The 22,249-nt window shown below is 36.7% G+C and overlaps 1 protein-coding gene across 10 annotated transcripts; it reads left to right on the top strand.

Moving 5' to 3' along the window:
• Positions 1–112: 112 nt before the first annotated feature.
• LOC126873211 (dynein axonemal heavy chain 7-like) lies at positions 113–21,665 on the top strand. 10 transcript variants are annotated; one of them, XM_050633878.1, is made up of 50 exons: positions 171–1,043; positions 1,476–1,633; positions 2,820–2,973; positions 3,495–3,644; positions 3,762–3,953; positions 4,079–4,455; positions 4,655–4,876; positions 4,939–5,236; positions 5,381–5,728; positions 5,895–6,160; positions 6,246–6,399; positions 6,553–6,779; positions 6,973–7,174; positions 7,341–7,575; positions 7,673–7,788; positions 7,872–8,150; positions 8,268–8,525; positions 8,653–8,937; positions 9,002–9,250; positions 9,337–9,682; positions 9,810–9,979; positions 10,058–10,189; positions 10,389–10,610; positions 10,728–11,179; positions 11,274–11,471; positions 11,740–11,887; positions 12,214–12,441; positions 12,517–12,701; positions 13,123–13,432; positions 13,505–13,750; positions 13,943–14,172; positions 14,380–14,599; positions 14,737–14,925; positions 15,357–15,731; positions 15,882–16,054; positions 16,147–16,392; positions 16,509–16,796; positions 16,953–16,966; positions 17,034–17,100; positions 17,185–17,411; positions 17,614–17,984; positions 18,108–18,288; positions 18,353–18,541; positions 18,721–19,318; positions 19,476–19,686; positions 19,995–20,015; positions 20,163–20,397; positions 20,472–20,623; positions 20,930–21,214; positions 21,310–21,665. In XM_050633878.1, exons 1-50 carry the CDS (start codon positions 627–629, stop codon positions 21,514–21,516), a joined length of 11,703 nt encoding a protein of 3,900 aa, XP_050489835.1. In that variant the 5' UTR covers positions 171–626; the 3' UTR covers positions 21,517–21,665. The 10 variants fall into 10 exon arrangements, 8 of the variants coding, with proteins under 8 accessions (XP_050489883.1, XP_050489835.1, XP_050489817.1 ...); XM_050633860.1 differs by having other exon boundaries at positions 180–1,043; positions 16,909–17,100; XM_050633868.1 differs by lacking the exon at positions 19,995–20,015 and having other exon boundaries at positions 182–1,043; positions 16,909–17,100.
• Positions 21,666–22,249: the final 584 nt, after the last annotated feature.

The raw sequence follows: 22,249 nt of genomic DNA, 5'->3' as shown, positions 1-22,249 counted from the left end.
GACTCTTTACGCGTAATAATTTAAACTTCTCAAATAGAATAGGCTATGCAGATGAATGCAGGTGTACAGGCGTTCTAAAGGATATGCTCATAACTTGTGTTCGATCTACGAAAGAAAAGAGAGACGCGCACAATTTACATGTATTTACATGTATTTACATATTACAAAGATATTACAGATATTACAAATCACAGATATTGTAAAGATAAAAAAAATAGTGTATAACACGTATTTGAGGTACCAGGGACGGTTACCATGGAAAGTTAGATACTTTATAGGTTAGCAGATTATCATTGAAGAAGAACTGTCGCTTGACTTTAAATACGCATATAATAATACGGGTTTAAGAAGGAGTATAGGTCGATTATAATTTTATTTCACAGATATTATTTTCTGCTTATCGATTTATCGTTTAGAATGGTGTATACTATAGCGATTTGTGTAATTTAATTAAGTCTTAACAAATCAACCGGTCGATAGTATTTTCTGCTGCTGAGGATGACAAACATTCGTATAATTTAAGTCGTTTCTATACGGCAGCTGTTCTATACAGTAGCTATTTGGCATTCACGCGTTCGAGATGTGTTCATATTGAATTGTACGAGGAAAAGACATCGGTTTAAAAGATGTATAAATATCTATCGCTGTGCCAAGAAAGAGAGAAATTTCGTGCTCGGCTTGTTGATATGATAAAGCAGAAAAGAAAGAAAGAAAAGGAAAAAGCGTTTCGCAGAATTAATACGTGTATGCAAGAAATAGAAGAAGAGGAAGAGATGGACGAAGACATAATTCTGGAAAATAATGACAACGTTTTGCGATACTACTATTATTTGACACAAGGTATCGATGATGTTTACGTAGGATCGATGGACGTTGATCTTCTAATAAATATTCTAAAGCGTGTTCCAACCAAATGGAAAGACAAATTTAAAGAATTGTTAAATCGTTTAGTGAAAGAAGTAAAAGAGGAATATATATTAAGCGTGAAGAAGTCAGTCATAGAATTTGTTATCGGAAACTCGGTATATTCTTCGTTAAAGCAGGTACGTTCTGCATGTAGTATTTTTAATTTACAACGTTCCTCCTAGTCTGATAGGCATAACAAAGATTTAACATCGAACGAGGGCGGCTCTGTTGCTGATTGTGGATCGGTAGGATCCTTTCTGATGAATCGAATCTGTATTATTACGGATTCTCGAATCTTGTTGGCTTATAGGTGTCTTCGTTGCCTTTTCCGTTTCTATTGCCTATCCGTATACGTTATATGTATGATAATTAATAATGTCGGGTCGCATATTCTCTGTTAATATATATATATATATATATATATATATATATATAAATGGAAACCTGTAGAATGAATGTACATTTACTAATGTCGACAAATACCTATTAACGACAGGCGATGGAAGAGGAAAAATGATACGATAGATACGATAGATAGAACGATACTTGATAACTACTGTGATTTCCAGTTTACTGCACTCGAAAAGAATGAACAATTTGAAGGAATACGACTTCCGAAAGAACACGAGGTTAATTATCGATGGAACAGAGCGAGACTCGAAAGAAGAGTTATATTATATCGTCCAGTTGTACGACGGATTTTCGATTATTGGTACCGTGAATTCAGGTTCGTTTCTCGTCTAATATAAACCAATACTATTTACAATTACCTGTGCTTGCACAATTTTCTTCGCAATTTTCACAACGATATAAATACATACATACACACATATATATACGCACATACATACACACATACATACATATGGTAATAGCGGTTATATATGTTTTCGTAGGTATATACAGGATTATCCACTTAGCTCGGAACCGTCGCACGCGAGAACATTCACATGGCTACGTGCTGTGATATGTACGCTTAGTACTACGATCAAATGTTGCCAACCGTCTATGACCAGTCGAACACCGATGTTCAATCTGTCGTTTAGACTGTTTAGAGATACGTTTGTTTTTTTATCGTTATAACATAAACAACCATCGTCATTCGTCCACTAATTCGAACATCTCCAGGCACTGTAGTACGAGAGTTAAATTAATTTCTATCTTTTTTAAAACTGATCTATCTAAATACGAATTTTCAAGTGTTTTGGTGCAACTCGATGTATCAGTTGTTTTTCTTATTCCTTATTCTTACATTCGATGCATTCATATCAGGGCGATCCAAAATCAAGTAATAGCGCTATTAATTTGTAGAAAATTATCGTAACAAATTTTAAATTACCACGTAGAAGGAAATGTTTCATACGTTAAGAATGAAAATTATCGGATGAAATAAAAAAAGGTGTCTGTAAAAATGTGAACAATTTCATTGTAATTCGCTCATAACACTTCCAGTTAAATGCGATTTTATATAAAAAAGAAAAATGAAACTAAATTGTAATTACATTTCAGGTAAGCATAATTCAGGATATCAGTTATTAAAAACAAAAAATCGAGCTATATGTGTGAACAGAATCAGTTACGTTTATTTGAAAACACAAGGCTCATTTTCTCGGCGATCGTCCTCTGCTTATTGTAACGTCAAATTGAAAATCCTACGACGCTACTAAACCGATCTGTGCTCTCGCCTAATTATACTTCTAGCAACAGCTGATAGGTGGCTCGCAACATTTGATTGCATAGTAAGCGTATATGTTATACCGTTGCGTTCTCAATGTTCTTGCGAGCGCGGATTTCGAGTTAAATGGATAACCCTGTACATTGGATGCATACGTACATCACATATTTTAAACTTTCCAAATTTTTAAACATTTTTATATTTTTTATATTTATAATTATGATGTTTGGTGTAACAGTGGCTGCAAACTCATAAATGGAAGGGAATTGGCAGCACGCGACGCATCGTATGATCTTGGCAATTTCGAGAGAACCATTTCAAAAATGTGTTCCAGGGTGAAAGAGGAACTTGCAAAGCATTGGTTACCAAAAATTCAAGGAATTTTAATTACGGTATTGTACGATATATTATATAATAGTATACTGTATAACAGCGTACCTTATTACGTAAAATCAAACAAAATACGCGATATTTGTATGCACGTGACCATCACGCACCAAAATTCAATAATATAAGATAGTATGTAATACATAATGTAATGTAAGTATGCATAGAGCATAGAGAGGTATAAGTTACATCGTGTAATATGTATAATATTGCAAACCATTTTCGTATGCATATCTTATACAATCGTATAAGATATTCTTTAATAGAAAATTAGGCAGTTGTTTTTTCAAAGAATAGATTTACAGAGAATAGATATTCTCCTTAGCCCTTAGTCAAAATAAAGATGTCTATCAGAGATCTGAGTACTCAATCAGTCAAGTTTTAAGGAAATATGAGAAAGACTTGTTTCTTTTTAATTATACATATTATCAATCGTAATAGATGGCACGATGCAAATATAAACCATAGATGTTTCACAGTTAGAGAAATATATGGGAATAATAACCGTATCGTTGTATGTGTTTAGGCATTCGAACGAAACGAGTTACCGCTCATAAGTGACACATCAGGCTGTCGACGACTTTTCAGTTGTATCGGTTTCATTATGGAAGATCAGTTACGAGGAGCTTATCTACGCTCTATAGAAGAATACGTCGATTATCTTCACAGCAGAACCGTGAGTGAAAGAAACAAAGAGAATATAAAGATACGATTTAATCGGTCAATTATAAGTTTCCTAATGTTAAATAATCTTAAAATAATCTTAAAATGCGGTATTTGTTATTGCCCGTAGAACAAGTGTTGCGGTTTCGATATTAAGATGACAGTACGAAATTCAAACGTATTGTTTGAGCCAACGTTTAAAGTCTTTACAGATACGTTTTCAACGGTACTGAATTTGTTGGGAGAAACGATTGGTACGCTACCGCGCGTTGAAACGATGCTGGATATTAGTTCCATCGCTATCCATCGTAAATTACTCGAGGTATTTCTTCAATAATTCTCTATTTATTTTTCAGATAGTATGTAGATTTTGTCACTGATTTTTTCATATTGTAACTTTTGCATATCGTTTCGTTACAAAAATATGTGATTAATTTATTATCATAGCCGTATATGTCGCAAGAATGTTTGGAGAAATATACAGAGGAAATTAGCCAACTAATCGATAGAGAGAAAATTGGCCCGATCACGCAGCTGAGTGAATTCGGAAATTATGCGAATTTCATAAACGATTCGGAAGCCGACAAAGTTCAAGAATTCTTAAAGTGCGATACAGCTGAGAACTTTGAAAATTACTATACTCTAATCGGATATTACGATCGTTTGTCTCGTTCAATAAAAATCGAATACGATCGAACTTACTTTGCTGGATTCTTCATCGTCCACCGTGGAGAGATTATCAAATATATCGCTTCCGTAGCTCGTAAGCTTAAAGAGGAATTGGTCGGTAAAATGATCATCGAGTATCAACAAAAATCTCGAGCGTAAGCGATTATTCTTTCCTACTTTCACCACGATATAGATACGTACATACGTATGTCCTTGCAGTGTATAATGTACATACATGATATATACATAGATATGTATACATGTATGTACATCCTATATTCATATATTCATTTAGTTTATGTCCAATGCCAAAATAAAAATGAATAATTTAATCATTCTAACCTTCGATACTAGCGTAGGGAATGAATATCAACGAATCGTAGACCGTGCGCTAAGCGTTCCAGCAAACACTAGGGAATTGATAGAACTTCGAAAATTTATAAATACCACGGAAACAGAAACTGCTAGCCAGCTTGAAAGTCGATTGAGAGAAATTATTAAATATATCGTTGTTCTATCAGATTATTCGATCTTAACCCCTGTTGAATTGAAAATTAATAATTTTGCTTTTCAATGGTAAGCGGAAAAATAGAAAGCGAAATCGGTAAATGAAACTTATTTATTGGGCACGTTACAAGGTACTACAAGCTTCCGGATATTTTTGAACAACACCGAGAGATAGCTGCTAGTAAAATCGGAGAGTTCCAAAACATCCTTAAGAAAAAAATCGAACAATTCGAACGTGAACTTGAAATATATGCAAAGTACTGCGATGAATTACAGTATTGGGGGAATATCGAGGAAATATATCGGTATAAAAAGAAGGCTGATCGTTTAGAAAACAAACTGATCACGGCGATGGATACGATTGACGGATTTAACGAGGAAGAGGAACTATTTGGTTGGGAACAGTCCCAGTATCCTTTACGGAAAGCAGTAAGTTACACAATTACATGTACAGAAAATACACAGGTATAATTGGAAATAATAGCTGAATAATTACATATGTATATAACTATTTATACATATACAGGTATACATATACAGTGTATAATAAAATTTGTTACTATTTTAATTTAGACAGCGGATAAACTGGGGCCATATAAAAGACTGTACGACGCGACCTGCGAATTTTTAACAAACTACGATACGTGGATGAATTCGATGATAGGTTCTCAGGAACCGGAGGAGATCGAAACCGCGACAGCAATCGCTTATCGAACAATCTACAGGTTAGAACGATCTATACAGGAACCAATAACGAAAAAGCTCGCTGAAAATATACGAATAAAGATAGAAGAGTTCAAAGAACACATGCCTGTGATTGTTACTCTTGGAAACCCTTCCCTAAAGAATCGCCACTGGGAACAAGTATCGGAAATTGTTGGCTTTCCCATAAAGGTTGACGAGTCGATGACACTTGCCAAGGTAATATATGTAGTTTCTTTTCTCTCCTAACCGATCAATTTCATGTATTCCTTCTCACACATCACATGTATCTAGTAGATGACGTATTCATGCGCGCGCGTGTGTGTGTATGTATGTATGTGTGTAGGCATGTACTATACGTAGAATGAAATTACATATTTCGTAGATTCTTGATTACGGGTTAGCTGACTACGTTACGAAATTCGAAGGAATATCGGAAGCAGCGACGAAGGAAGGAAGCTTGGAAAGAGCACTCGTCCGAATGCACCTTGATTGGGCAGAGATCACATTCATCGTTAATCCTTACCGCGATACAGGCACCTACGTAATTGCGAGCATTGATGATATACAATTACTTTTGGATGACCATTTGATCAAAGCTCAAACTATGAAAAATTCTCTTTATATCAAACCATTTGAAAAAGAGACTTTGTTAGTAATTTTCAACTTTTCTACGTTTACTGTATCGGTTCCATAATCGTGTCGATTATTTATTTTTCATTTCTTTCACAAACAGAGAATGGGAATCGAAACTACTTCTGTTACAAAGCATCATGGATTATTGGCTACAAGTTCAAGCAACGTGGATGTACCTTGAACCGATATTCTCGTCGCCTGATATTCAACAGCAAATGCCAGAGGAGGGTCGACGTTTTAGCGCTGTAGACAAGGTATACCGATAAATTCTTCTCCTAAAATTTTCATTTAACGCAATCTTCCCAGTTTGCGTTCCTGTTTGGAAAGCGGCTAATAACTTTATCCGCGCGCAAGAAGGAAGAAATGTACTAAAACGTTGATAATTAACTATTAATAACTGTACATAGATTTGGAGAGAAATTATGTCATGTGTAGCAGCGGATCCTCGAGTTATGTCGGTCATTGAAATCGATAAAATGCTCGAACGATTGAGGAAATGTATAAATCTCTTGGATCTAGTACAGAAAGGACTTACTGCCTATTTGGAAAAGAAAAGATTATACTTCCCGCGATTCTTTTTTTTGTCGAATGACGAGCTCTTGGAAATATTATCGGAAACAAAGGATCCCACCAGGTACGAATTTAAATATATAATATATATATAAAGTGTATATATATTATATGTACATATGTAAATGAATACTTTTCTTTTACTGTCCCTTAATCGACATTAATCGACGCTAATCGACGCAAATCGACGCAAATCGACGCTAATCGACGCTAACTGACGCTAATCACAATACTTACAATGTATTATGTTATACTAGAGTGCAACCGCATCTAAAAAAGTGCTTCGAAGGAATTGCTCAAGTAAGCTTCACGGTCGATTTGGAAATAATAGCTATAAAGTCCTCTGAGGGAGAAGAAATCATTCTTGAAGGTATTATCGATACAACGGCGGCCCGAGGTCAAGTTGAAAAGTGGTTACTTGAACTAGAATCTTCTATGAAGAGGAGTGTTAAAGCACAGGTGAATAGAAATCACTGCAAACGGCAATGTGCACATTTCCATTGAAATTCCATTAAGAAAGTAGGAGAAAATAGAGAAATATAAAAATATGAAATACCTACTTGTTGGTAGTGTCATCGAATTGTAGGATAAACAAGATTTTAACACTTGAGCACATGTTTAATAGGTCGTGCAAGCAAAGGACGCGTTTTTAAAGCAGATCAGATCAAAATGGGCGTTAGAATGGCCCGGTCAGACTATCCTTTGTGTCAGTAAACTTTATTGGACAGCCGATGTGACGGCGGTGTTGTCCAAGTCATTGAAGGACTTGAAGAACTACGTCGACAGTTGTACAAACGAATTGAATGAGATAGTGAAATTAGTACGTGGCATATTGTCAACGCAAAATCGTGTAACATTGGGTATGAAAAGACGTAATAGGGCATAGAATACGTAGAATTGATACATAGTTTCATTACCCTTATGCGAATACATAGATGTAGGTGTAATTGATTTCAGAGGCCTTGGTTACGATGGACGTGCATAGCCGAGATATTGTAGCGGAATTGTATAAAGAAAGAGTCAGCATCGCTACTGATTTCAAGTGGTTGGCACAATTGAGATACTATTGGATGGTAGGCACGTGATAAGAGAGAGAAAAGTAATATCGTTGTGTCAATTCGATGCGATGTATTTATTTCTATATGTATACGTGTAGGACGAAGACTTGTGGTCAACGATGATAAACACGTCGTTGAAGTACGCATACGAGTACCTGGGCAACACATCTAGATTGGTCATAACGCCGTTGACCGATAGATGTTACCGAACATTATTTAGCGCGCTAAGTTTACACCTCGGCGGCGCGCCCGAAGGTCCGGCCGGAACTGGCAAGACCGAAACTACCAAGGATCTAGCTAAGGCTGTAGCTAAACAATGCGTCGTATTTAATTGTTCGGAAGGTCTGGATTACATCGCATTGGGTAAATTTTTTAAGGTAAATTCTTAACTACTAATTTCATTTGTCACTTAGTTTCATTTGTGCCTAAGAGTACACCGTACTCATCGACATGTCTAACACCGTAACATATATGTATATGAAAACTTAATCCAGGGATTGGCAAGCACCGGGGCGTGGTCTTGTTTCGATGAATTTAATCGGATCGACCTCGAAGTATTGTCGGTAGTAGCCCAACAAATTCTAACGATTCAACGAGCTATTAACGCTGGATTAACCAAACTAGATTTCGAAGGCACCGAAATCAAGTTAGACCCTACTTGTGCTGTTTTTATTACGATGAACCCTGGTTATGCTGGAAGAACCGAACTTCCGGATAATTTAAAGGCGCTCTTTCGACCGGTAGCAATGATGGTTGGTATGGAATAACTTTTACGAAACTTATTAATCAATAGAAAGTAAGGGAAAGGTTTTATCAAACCATATAAATCGAAAATCGGGGAAGGTTCTGAATAATTTGCCAATTTGCCACCTTGTTTAGGTACCAGATTACGCTTTGATAGCCGAAAATACATTGTATTCGTATGGATTTTATGACGCACGTCCACTCTCGGTAAAGATTGTAACGGCCTACAGGCTATGCTCGGAACAATTGTCGAGTCAAAATCATTACGATTATGGGATGAGGGCAGTGAAATCTGTTCTGGTGGCGGCTGGTAATTTAAAGATAAAATATCCAGAAGTGGATGAGGATATATTAATATTGCGCAGTATCAAAGACGTCAACTTACCCAAATTTCTCAGCGAAGATTTGCCATTATTCAACGTATGTATTTATTATATTCCTCTCTTATTTGTTTAGTCTGAAGCTGCTAACTCGTTCAATTTAGGGTATTACATCGGATCTCTTTCCCGGTGTGAAACTCCCAGAGCCAGACTATACTGATTTGAATACATGTGTTTATGACGTTTGCTCAGCGTCGAATTTACAATGTAGCGCCTGGTTCTTGGAGAAAATACAACAGATATACGAGATGATGATCGTTCGACATGGATTTATGATTGTTGGCTTGCCATTTGCTGGAAAGACAGCAGCGTATAATATTCTAGCTGACGCATTAAAACTTTGCGAAGAGCGAGTAAGCCATTTTATTGGTCGTAGGTTTGAACTCGTAAGATAGTATGTATGTTCGTTTGTCTTTTTTAAAGAGATAAGATATTTCAGAATCTAATAAGCGAACGTAAAGTTGAAAAGTTTGCGATGAATCCCAAAGCTGTTCCGTTGGGTCAATTATATGGACAATTCGATCCGATATCCCATGAATGGTCCGACGGAGTTTTGGCTATCAGTTATCGTGCTTTTGCAACATCGACCAACGAAAATCGCAAATGGTTAATCTTTGACGGACCGATAGACGCAGTATGGATCGAAAGCATGAATACCGTGCTCGATGACAACAAAAAGCTTTGCTTAATGAGTGGAGAAATTATTCAATTAGCACCGTATACCAATTTGATATTTGAAACGATGGATTTAGAGCATGCTTCGCCTGCGACAGTTTCCCGTTGTGGTATGTATGTATGTATAGCTTTCTTATCCTATTTTTCCATTATTCTTCTTGTCGATAAATATTTAGAAATCTCTTTAAAATACACGAAATACGGTTATAAATATTTCTCATATTTTCTCGAATATAGGAATGATTTACATGGAACCAGATGCACTTGGTTGGGATCCTGTACTTAAATCTTGGTTAGCTGATACTCCGCCTGTGATGAATTCGTGGTTAAGAAACTTTCTATATGAGTCTTTATTTCGAAGATTTTGCGATCCTATACTTTACTGGTCACATCACGAACATGTTCAGGTTTTTATTTTTTGTTTTTCGTTTACTCCAGTTTACTTATATTCTGTTTGAACGTGCTTCAACCTTCTGATGTTATAGAAAATTTGCCCGATGCCGGATACAAATCTCGTGCGTTCACTGACCTATCTGATGGACTGTTTTCTTGCTGAATATCGCGACGAGAAAGCTGTTAAGGATATCGACGAGTTAGATCTTCGAGCCCAAGTCGAGGTTAGATTGGCGTATATCTATTCCGAATTGAAAATATTTACTTTAACAGTAATAATAATCGGTTCAAGTAATGGTGTTCCTCGGGCAAATAACGTTTTATCTAATTTGTTGCGAGATATGAGATAAGATGAGGTCCTAATTAAATTAGTTAGAGTATTATACTTGGAAATTTGCTCTTGTTACAATCGAAGATTTTCAGGGTTCATTTTTCTTTTCGTGTATCTGGGGGCTGGGAGGCACGTTGACTGTAAAATCGAGAGAAAGGTTCAGCGTTCTCTTTCGTGGCTTTCTCGAAAGAGATTTTCCTGTGGATTTGATAGAAATGTTCAAATTACCAAAACCGATAAAACCACCTTTGAAACCATATATATTTATTATGCCAAGAGATGGTCTTGTCTTTGACTATAAATTTATCAAAGAGGTAAGTTGACCAGAAATTTATCAAAGATAATTCCGTTGTGACGTGATGTGTGACGTGAAACCAAATTATACATATAATTGCCTAATTCTATCGATGGTGTTTACTGTTTACGGCCAGGGCAAAGGAAAATGGAGACTATGGTCCGATGAATTGCTTGACAGCCCACCGATTCCTCGTGACATTCCTGTAAATCAAATAATAGTACCTACCGTTGAAACGATACGGTACACAGCCCTATTTCGTTTGCTAGTAAGCAACGAAAAACCAGTGCTATTCGTAGGCCCCACTGGAACTGGAAAATCGGTCTATATAATTGATTTTCTATTAAAAAAAAATAATCCCACGGTAAACAAACCACTGATCATCAATTTTTCGGCGCAAACTACGGCGAATCAAACTCAAGACACGATTATGGGAAAATTGGATAGACGACGGAAAGGCGTTTACGGAGCGCCTATAAGTAAACGGTGGATCGTTTTTGTCGATGATCTTTCGATGCCGATGAAAGAAATTTACGGGGCACAACCTCCGATCGAATTGTTACGTCAATGGCTGGATCACGGAGAATGGTAAGAAAAGAAACGATTTTCCTTTCGTTTCTGTTTATTTTTTCTTTCTAATGATGTACGCGTATAGTGACAAACTGTTTAAAATTGGTTGCAGGTACGATAGAAGAGAGAAGAGTATGATAAAACTGATCGACGTTCATCTAATGTGCGCTATGGCTCCACCATATCGCGGCGGGAAAGATGTTACACCCCGATTTAAAAGACATTTTGTCGTCTTAACGATATCAGAATTTGAAGACGAAGTAATGACTATGATATTTAGTAAAATCGTGCTCTGGCATCTTGATACGAGGTTTGTACAAAACTTTAGTTGATCCACGTGTATGTGTGTGTATGTGAGCGCGCACATATGGTAGTAGTAATTAGTAATAGGCGATATTATACATAACATAATAATTTGTAGTAGATGCGTTTCTTCTCTTTCGTCCGTTTTCTCCGTGTTTTGTCCATTTTATTCCTGTCCCCGTTCTTACATGCCTTTCTCGTGCTCCTTTCCTAATTTTTTTCTGTTTTTTTTTTTTTTTTGAAAATAAAAAATTTATTAATTAAATTTCTTTCAGAGGATTCAGTAAAGAATTCGATCCATGTATCGACGAAATCGTTCTGGGCACGTTGGATGTATACAAGGAAAGTCTCTCTAATCTGTTACCAACACCGGCCAAATGTCATTATGTCTTCAATCTTCGCGACTTTTCCAAAGTGATACAGGTCTTTATATCTTTAAATCGTCAAACTTATTTAAACACATGGTTGGTTAGTATCGGTTGTGCTTCGATAAATTTATGTCAGTTAAATTAATTGGAGCGTTTAGAACGAAAGTTACAACAACGATATATACACGTATTAAAGTATAGAATAGGTTTGATACTGAGTGTCAGTGCATCCGTGTAAGTAGTCCACACGTACATCTTCTCGAACAACGTACGAGATTAATCTCCATACGCATACATACATACATGCACATGCATGCAAGTACAGATCTCCATGGACGAGCGCATGTACAATGTACACAGTAATAATATGCAAATACATAGGGAGTGCTGCTGTCCGTCCCGGAAACTATGCCGAGTTTAACCAGCATGAGGAGACTTTGGGTTCACGAGGTACTTCGAGTTTTTGGGGATCGTTTAATAGATCAAGAAGATATCTCTTGGCTGGTGAAACAAATACGCGTCACTTTGAACGGTCGAATGAATGTGTTAATGGAAGAACTGTTTAAAGATCTTCTACCCCCGCAAAGGGAAGCAACTTTGGATGATAAAGTAAGTTTGCAAACTTACTTTTTCAACGTTGATAACAACATGCTGTTCATTTCTATCTTTCCTATCGAATTAAAGTCACGAGCAATAATCACCGAGCAAGAACTTCGAAATTTAGTGTATTGCGATTTTGGCGACACCAAGGTAGATATCAGACTTTATCAAGAGGTCGCAGATCTCGACCAGTTACGAGAAATAGTAGAAACTTATTTAGCTGAATACAACACAATGTCTAGAAAGCCGATGAATTTAGTGTTATTCCGGTAAATATACGATACGATACGATATTGAATAATTTGTTAACGCTAGAACTACCGATAGTTGGCTAGAACTACCATGATCCCTAAACGAGGGTTGACACATTTATAAAATTGTAGAACCAGTCATTTTCACTGATATTGGTATAAGTAGCCCTGATACAAAATTATTTTGAGTTTGAATACATAAGAAAGAGAATAAAATTCATTATATTATAGTTTAGTTACTTTTAGTTATCGTTGCGAAAGTGATTACATTATTGGGGGGGGGGGGGGGGGGAAATATAACATGAAGTAGGAATTTTAAAATAAAATTGTAAATCCATTCAATTTGACTGGTGTGGTAGTTCTAGTGTTAATAAAGATAAATGCGGATACGTACGCGAATATAACAGATTCGAATATAAACGTACACGAAACACGTTAGGTACGCCATCGAACATTTGTCACGAATTTCCCGTATTATCAAGCAACCGCGTAATCACGCGCTTCTTGTCGGAGTCGGCGGTACGGGAAGACAGTCGTTAACTAGACTAGCCTCGCATATATGTGACTACGACGTTTTTCAAGTTGAAGTTACTCAACAATATGGAGTTAACTCGTGGCATGAGGATATAAAAGGGATTCTGAGGCGCGTGACTGCCACCGATCTTCACTCCACCTTTCTCTTCTCCGATGCACAAATTAAGCAGGAAAGCTTCCTCGAAGATATCAGCAATATTCTTAATTCTGGAGAGGTAAAATCATATTCTTTGTTTCTTGCATCAAATGGGATTGAGATTGACGACGATGATGGTCAAAATATTTAGATACCGAATATATTCACCGCCGAGGAACTAGCTGAAATATGTGAACATATGAAGCAAATAGACAGGCAGCGGGACCGATCGGTGCAAACGGATGGAAGCGCGGTAGCATTGTTCAATCTTTTCGTTCAGATAACTCGCGATCAACTACACATCGTAATGGTGATGTCACCGATAGGAAATGATTTTCGCAACCGGATCAGAAAATTTCCGGCATTAGTCAACTGCTGTACCATCGATTGGCTTCAGGTATTCGCATAAACTCGATATCTATTATATCTTCCTGTGAGACAATAACGATGACGATAGTAACAAGAAATGGCTACCTACTAACATGTATTATAGTTAGATCAGTGTTACAGTACATTACTATAATACATACTTGGAGCTTGAAACACGCAGCGTATGTTTCGTTTTACTTGTGACGACGTTTGATTTAAGCCATGGCCAGAGGATGCTCTATTAGCGGTTGCGACTAGATTTCTGCGGGCCATTGAATTGACGGATAACGAAAGAACCGCTGGTATCGACATGTGTCAATTCTTTCACGTCTCCACGCAAAATTTGAGCGCAGAGTTTTTCATTCGACTAAACAGACACGTTTATGTCACCCCAACGTCGTACCTCGAAATGATAAACACGTTTAAGGATCTGTTGGGAAGGAAACGAGAGTAAGTCTCATTGCTCGTACGTACATACGTACATAATAATGTTATGAATGCGTAACACATATGCATCAATTCAGATCGATTATTGTGGTGCTTGTCGGTGCTTGTCGGTGCTTGTCGGTGCTTGTTGGTGCTCGTTGGTGCTTGTATACAGATTTTATTACAATATTACACCGGCTGATATTAAATCGACTTTTTTTAACAAAATAGGGAAATAATTAATGCGAAAACTCGATACGAGCGTGGTTTGGATCAATTAGATGAAACGCAAAAACAAGTTGTAACGATGCAAGAAACTCTTAAATTGCTGCAACCGCAACTAATAACCGCCACCCAAGATGTTGAAAGAATGTTGCTCGAGGTTGATAAGGAAAGACAGGAAGTGGCAGAATTTGAGAAAGTTGTGAAAATTGACGAAAGCGTAGCCGAGGTTACTGACATATTCACTAAAATAACTAACGAACATTTTATTTACACGATACGACTTGCGACTTATCTACCAACTTTCGATCCCTCTATAGTCTTAATTTATTTGAACGCTATAGTCGTAATTTATTTGATTTATAGGTTTATGCGAACGAAGCAGCTGCGATTAAAGCGGAATGTGACGCTGATTTAGCAGAAGCGATGCCAATTCTAAAACGTGCTCAAAGCGCTTTGGACACTTTGACGGCTACCGACATTGCTGTAATAAGAACGATGAAGAAACCACCGCAAGGAGTGAGATTGATCGTCGAGAGCGTCTGTGTCCTCAAGGTTTGCGCTGTTCAGTTTCTAAACGTCTAAGTAAACTATCTAGATGACAAAGTTTATCTAACTCGTAATTTGCCCTTCACCGTACTTACCACTAGGAGGAAATACTAAAAATGCATATGCATTATACTATGCATACTATGCATATGTATACACTTCATCTATGAAATCACACATTTTCTTTTATCGGAAATACCTTTGTTTCAAGTACTAATATTTATTCCAACATACACTGTCCATTATCTTTCTTAGTATTTCTAATTGTAAGTCTTGTTGAAATATATAAAAACAGCGCAATTATCTTTAGGCTTTACAGTATTTACACTTGGGTAGTCCAAGTGACGTAACAAACGCGTAAGAGCGAAATTGAGACTTTCTTCTCTTTTGTATCTGTCGTCACTTGGATCGCCTCCTACGTACATTCTCTTCCACAGCAAATAAAACCAGAGAGAGTTCAGCAACCTGACGGTACATTCATCGAGGATTATTGGAGGGCTGCCCTTAGGATGCTGAGCGACGTAAAATTTCTCGATTCGTTACTCAATTTTGACAAGGATAACATCCCTGATACCGTGATTGAAAAAATTCGAAGAGAATACCTGACTAATCCGGACTTTAATCCTGAAAAGATAAAGAAAGTATCGACAGCATGCGAGGGATTGTGCCGATGGGTATTCGCAATGTCGGAATATGATAAAGTATCGAAAGTAGTCGCTCCGAAGAAAAGAGCTTTGGCAGAAGCTCAGAAGGTTTATGACAAAGCCATGGATACTCTAAAAGCAAAGCGAGAACAACTTCGACAAGTACAGGTACACCGACTATTTTCACGTGACTACATCGACTGCGGTACGGTACTATCGTACTTTTTTCATCCGATAAGTCGGCCAGTAACCTTTGGAGTAACGCGATGCGCCACTACGCGCGCGAAACCAAATGAAAACGAATGATTTTGCATTTAGGAAAGATTGAAAATATTGGAAGAACTTTTGGAACAAAGAAAAGCTGCTTTTCAAGCAATGTCCGACAAAGTGACAGACTGTGAGATCAAGCTGAAACGAGCCGAGGACCTAATTGGAGGTTTGGGCGGAGAATATTCGCGTTGGTCCGATACCGCGAAATCTTTAGGAGAAAGGTCAAAGTTTTTGTACCTGTTGTGCGTGCGATATTATAGGATACGGGATGTATAGTGGTCGAATGTAATCGAAAGTTGGAAACGCTGTACAGGTATCAGCGATTAATGGGTGATATCGTGATCGCTTCTGGCGTGGTCGCGTACCTAGGTCCATTCACGATGCCGTTTCGCCTTCGACAAACCGTTCTGTGGGTGAAACGATGTACCGATTTGCAGGTAATTTGTAGTTCCGATTTCCAGTTGCGCGACATCCTTGGAAATCCAGCTTTAATCAGATCTTGGAATATTTTCGGACTGCCAAACGATGCATTTTCAGTGGATAACGGTATTATCATCAAGTAAGCAAACGAATAAATTCATAAAATAAGATTCTTCCCTTTGTGTCTTTCGTCATTTCTTCTACGATGTTTGCTACTGCAATACTAATTCGGGCTTACATCGATCGAACGTGTAGAAATTCAAGAAGATGGCCGCTTATAATAGATCCTCAAGGTCAGGCTAATAGATGGATAAAAAACATGGAAAAACAAAATAACGTGAATATTATTCGGCTAACTCAGCCTGACTACGGCCGAGTGTTGGAAAACGCATTGCAATTTGGATTACCAGTACTTCTTGAACATGTTGACGAAGAATTGGACGCTATACTCGAACCGATTTTACTTAAAGAAACATTCAAACAGGCTGGTGCGATCTGTATAAAATTCGGCGACGCAATTATCGAATACAGTTTCAATTTTAGGTATTTGGATATATATATATATATATATATATATATATATATATATATACACGCGCGCGCACACACACAGAGTCATATATAGTCATGTATAATCATTTCGCTTTGTTATTAGACTGTACATTACGACGAGATTAAGAAATCCGCATTATTTACCAGAGGTAGCAGTGAAGGTAACGCTGTTGAATTTCATGATAACACCAACCGGATTAGAAGATCAGTTATTGGGCATTGTTGTAGCGAAGGAAAGACCAGACTTGGAATCGGAAAAGAACGCTTTGATCATGCAAGGAGCTGCGAATAAAAAGTAACTAATTCGACTGTAAAATATTACAAATGTTAGGCCCTTTTTTTCTCTATATTCTTAAAAAAAATAAAAAAAAAAAATCAGGCTATTGCAAGAAACAGAGGACAAAATCTTGGAAATATTGTCGATTGCCGAAGGCAACGTATTAGAGGACGAAGAAGCGGTAGATATTTTAACATCGTCTAAAAATTTGAGCAACGAAATTCAAGTAAAACAAACGGTAGCTGAACAAACGGAAAAGTTAATCGACGATGCTAGATTGCAGTACACGCCTATCGCCGTATATTCCACCGTATTGTTCTTCACCAGTGGTATCAGTCTTGACTTGTTATACATTGCGTAACGTACGAATAAATACGGTAGAAAATATCTCTCATCTATCCTTCGATCTTATAATCTTATAACAGAAAATGTATCGTTTCCCTTCGATCGAAGAATGCGAAGGTTGCGATCTAGACGATAATCGAAATAAAAAGAGAATGACAGATTGGAAATAATGAAATTTTGTTTCAGCTGCCTTGGTAAATATCGATCCTATGTATCAATATTCATTGTCGTGGTTCGTAAATTTATTCGAACTGGCTATCGATCATACGGAACCAGCGGAAATGGTTGAACAACGGCTAAAAGATCTTATGAAATATTTCACATATTCTCTGTACACGAACATTTGTAGATCTCTATTCGAGAAGGACAAGTTATTGTTTTCTCTGTTACTGACGATCAATTTGCTCGAGCAACGAGGGAAACTTTGTCCATCGCATTGGATGTTTTTATTAACGGGTGGAATTGGTATCGATAATCCATATGTAAATCCAACAACATGGCTACCGACTAAACAATGGAACGAACTATGTAATCTTGACGAGGTTCAAGAGTTCTCGGTTAGTCTGGAAAGCGAATTCACGATATTCCGTTTCCACTTAAAATGAACATACGCACGAGTACGTGTACGTGTACGTATCTACTTACGTACTGGCTTTTCATCCTTCTTCCGATTGCGTTAGGGTATTCGAGAAGCATTTACTGGCAATACCAGACAATGGAAACAATTATTCGACTCGAAGGAACCGCAGATCGAAACAATCCCTGTACCGTTCCAACATCTGAACCTGTTTAAAAGAATGTTGATACTGAGATGCATTCGTCCTGATAAAATCCTGCCAGCAGTGCAAAATTTCGTCCAAGGTATCGTCGATCCGGTATTTTCTTTATCTAGCCTAAACTCACTAACCTATTAATTAACTTTCAGCGGAACTTGGTTCGCAGTTTATCGAACCGCCACCGCTCGATTTGGCTTCGACTTATGCCGACTCAAACTGCTGCACTCCATTGATATTCGTATTGACGCCCGGTACCGATCCAACGCAATTATTACTCTCGTTTGCGGATGAACAAGGTTATAGCGTCAATCGTCTTTTCTCTATTTCCCTCGGCCAAGGCAAGTGGTTTGATTTTTATAATATCATTTTTATATATAATAAATATAATATAATAAAGATATGTTTAATAATATAATAAATAAAGTAAAAGTATAATAAAACAATATTTTCGGGACAATTTCACAGCGTTGACAAAGGATGAGAGTAAATGGAATTAATAAATTTGAATGGTTAATAGGACAGGGACCAATTGCCGAGGAAATGATTCAAACCGCTGTGATTGTTGGTAACTGGGTTGTTCTGCAAAACTGTCATTTAGCGATTAGTTGGATGAGTACGTTGGAAAAAATTTGCGAAGGTTTGATGCCCGATACGATTCACTCAGAGTTTCGACTGTGGTTGACGAGCTACCCGTCCGAACATTTTCCGTCCTCGGTTCTAGAGAATAGTATAAAAATGACGAATGAACCGCCGAAAGGCTTAAGAGCTAACATCGTTAGATCGTACACGAGTGATCCGATTATTGATCCGGATTTTTTCGAATCCTGCTCCCAAACGGAAAACTTCAAAAAGCTTCTGTATTCGTTGTGTTTCTTCCACGCTGTAATCCAGGAAAGACGACAATTTGGCCCAATCGGTTGGAACATTACATACGAATTCAACGAGACTGATCTTCGAATCAGTGTTTTACAATTACACCTTTTCCTCGATCAATTTGAAGATGTGAGATTCGATGCTCTCAAGTATTTGACCGGAGAATGCAACTATGGCGGAAGAGTTACGGATGACTGGGATCGCAGAACTTTGAATACAATATTATCGAAATTTTATTGCCAGTAAATTCATACTTGACTATTTCTATATATCTGTCTACTGTGCATACATACTTTCCTATACATACTTATGTATATACGAAATACTTTCATGTTCATATGTATGTATGTATGTATGTTCCGATCCAATTCTCCTATCGTGATTTCAACTACTTTCCAGGGAGTTACTTATCGAAAAACCTTATTATTTCGATGATACTTTGATGGTTTATTATTGCCCAAGTGTGCGAGAGCATGAAGCGTTCGTGGAATACACAAAAAGCTTACCCTTAATCACTGAACCGAGTGTTTTCGGCATGAACGAAAATGCGGATATCATCAAAGATCAGCATGAAACGAACCTCTTGTTTTCGTCGCTCCTACTAACACAGGTAATCGTCTACTTTATCGTCTCCTACAGTTCCTCCTCTCTATATCTCCGACTTACTACCTGCCTTATTTTTATACCTACCTACATACCGCATTCATTACATATTTCATGTATTTGTCTTTACGTGGCAACCTTGTTTAGGACCGTGTGGTATGTACCTATAGATTATATATTTTTCTTTACATCTAACGTTATCTCTATTCTTTTTGTTTATCCAACAAGTACAAATAAATTTCTTGAAAGAATCAAACTAATGAATTTCTTATAATAATTTTTCCAATTCTTCCAATTATATCATCGCTGAATTAGGATCTCTGGCAATTGCAACAGGTCAGTCAATTTGCAGCACATCTTTTTCAGTTTCTTATCGACTGTTTAACGATTAAAGTTTAATGTCGCGTTAATTATAAGTATAAGAAAAAGTCATAGAGTTATCGAGTTAAAGCTCATTTTTGCTTTATTTTCGCCCACTGGCAGGAAAGCGTCAAGTCTGGAACTGGACAATTCACCAACGATGAAATAGTGCTTAAAATGTCGAATGATATTTTACAAAAATTACCAGATGACTATGATCTTGTATCGGCGCTTGGAAAGTATCCAATGTCTTACGAACAAAGTATGAATACTGTGTTGGTCCAAGAAATGGGGAGATTTAACAAACTTCTCAATCATGTTAGAACCAGTCTGGAGAATATTATACGTGCTATTAAAGGTATTTTTATTTTTAGCAAATGTCCTATATTACATTTCTAGTTAACTCGTCCTATCTGTTATTTACAATTACAGGTATTGTTATCATGTCATTTGAATTGGAAGATATCTATGACGCAATTTTGACAAACAAGATACCTGCTTTATGGCAACAATACTCTTATCCATCGCTAAAGCCACTTGGTAGTTATGTACATGATTTACTAAGCCGCTTAAATTTTCTTAAAGTAAGACATTACTTCTTATAAAACGCTATTATCATTCGTATCTTTAAATAATAACATTTCTGTCTTTTCTGTCTGATTTATGATATGAAACTAACTGGTTGACAATAATGCATGCATATCTATGTATAAACGTACATTTTTTAATATTTTTCCTTATAACATTTCACTTACAAGCTCACGAATATAATATACAAAAGCTATTCTAGATACATTAACTGTACGTAGTAGGAAAAGGGTTATTAATATACATACATACTTTAACGTTAAGACAAGTCTCCGGACTAACTTTAATTATATTTACTATAGGAATGGTATGAAAAGGGAGCACCGGTCATATATTGGATCTCAGGATTTTATTTTACCCAAGCATTTTTGACAGGAACCAGACAAAACTATGCGAGGAAATATCGGATTCCTATAGACCTTTTAATCTTTGATTTCTTCGTGTTAGAATCCGATACAATGCCTGTACTTCCTCCTGAGGATGGAGTTTATATATACGGATTGTTTTTAGATGGTGCCAGATTTAATAGAAAACAAATGGCCTTAGATGAAAGCTTTCCAAAAGTACTTTATGAACCTATGCTTCCTGTAAGTATAACATTATGTTTATCTATCCATTTTACATTATCTTTTTCATTCGCTTCCGCCTCTTTTTCCCTGCTTTAGTATTATTATCATTTTAGATGTGGTTATTACCTGTGAGAAAAGGGGATATAAAGGAAAAAGTAACATACATTTGCCCTGTATATAAAACTAGCGAAAGACGAGGAGTTTTATCAACCACTGGACATTCGACAAATTTTGTTATCGCTATGACATTACCTACGTTAAAATCGCCAGAACATTGGATCATGAGAGGAGTCGCACTACTTTGTCAGCTCTCTGAATAAAAATTATTTTCATATTTCATCCTTTCGAGTTCATCTTGAAAATACGTCAAGGAATTGAGTTTCTAATTAAAAGTATATATTATGGTATATGGTAAACTGTATGGCATAAGTATGCAAACAATAAAATATGTATAGAATTAGTCGATCAAGTTAAAGCTATATGTATAAGTAAACCCTGTGCTGTACTCCAGTGGGATCAGTGCTGTATTCCAGTATTGGCGGCATACTTCTCGTTTAAAGTACGATAAACAAATAAAAACAATCGTGCATCAATTCTTTAGAATCGTTGTAAAACGGAGAGTTTCCTTCGCAAAATCATGTTAAATCAAGTAATCATTGTTCTGAAAAAGATATTTTTAATTCCGTAGTGTTGTTTGAATTTGTGAAATTTGAAAAGGAAAAGAGCAACTTTAGTTTCTCATTCCGTTTTACAACGAAAAGGGATCTGAAAGAATTAAGTGTGAGGTGTAAAAATAGACGCTTTACCCTTTAGAATGACCCTGATTTTTATTTTCCGGTCAAAATTTGCTGATCCTTTAATTTTATCATATATTGTATTAATGAATATAAAACCTAAATAAATATCCAAATTATCGTGAATAGCGTATTTGCTGTATATTGCTGCATATATTATAAGAAATTTCTTCGAGTTCGATCAAATACGTTCAAATAAAGCTGACATAAAATTTGTCCGCGTATATTGCCACATATACACATATAAAGGATTAAACAT

This window comes from Bombus huntii, chromosome 2, assembly GCF_024542735.1.
Source record: "Bombus huntii isolate Logan2020A chromosome 2, iyBomHunt1.1, whole genome shotgun sequence".
NCBI classification, from domain to species: domain Eukaryota; kingdom Metazoa; phylum Arthropoda; class Insecta; order Hymenoptera; family Apidae; genus Bombus; species Bombus huntii.
The sequence above is the reverse complement of the archived record's forward strand: the minus strand, read 5'-3'. Positions and strand labels throughout refer to the sequence as shown.

Excerpts from the sequence above, each read along its gene's own strand:
- LOC126873211 (XM_050633860.1), top strand. The coding sequence starts at position 627 with ATGTATAAATATCTATCGCTGTGCCAAGAAAGAGAGAAATTTCGTGCT. Across the intron at positions 14,926-15,356 it reads AGAGCGTCTGTGTCCTCAAG|CAAATAAAACCAGAGAGAGT; the intron begins GTTTGCGCTGTT and ends TCTCTTCCACAG. Across the intron at positions 19,319-19,475 it reads TTATCGAAATTTTATTGCCA|GGAGTTACTTATCGAAAAAC; the intron begins GTAAATTCATAC and ends ACTACTTTCCAG.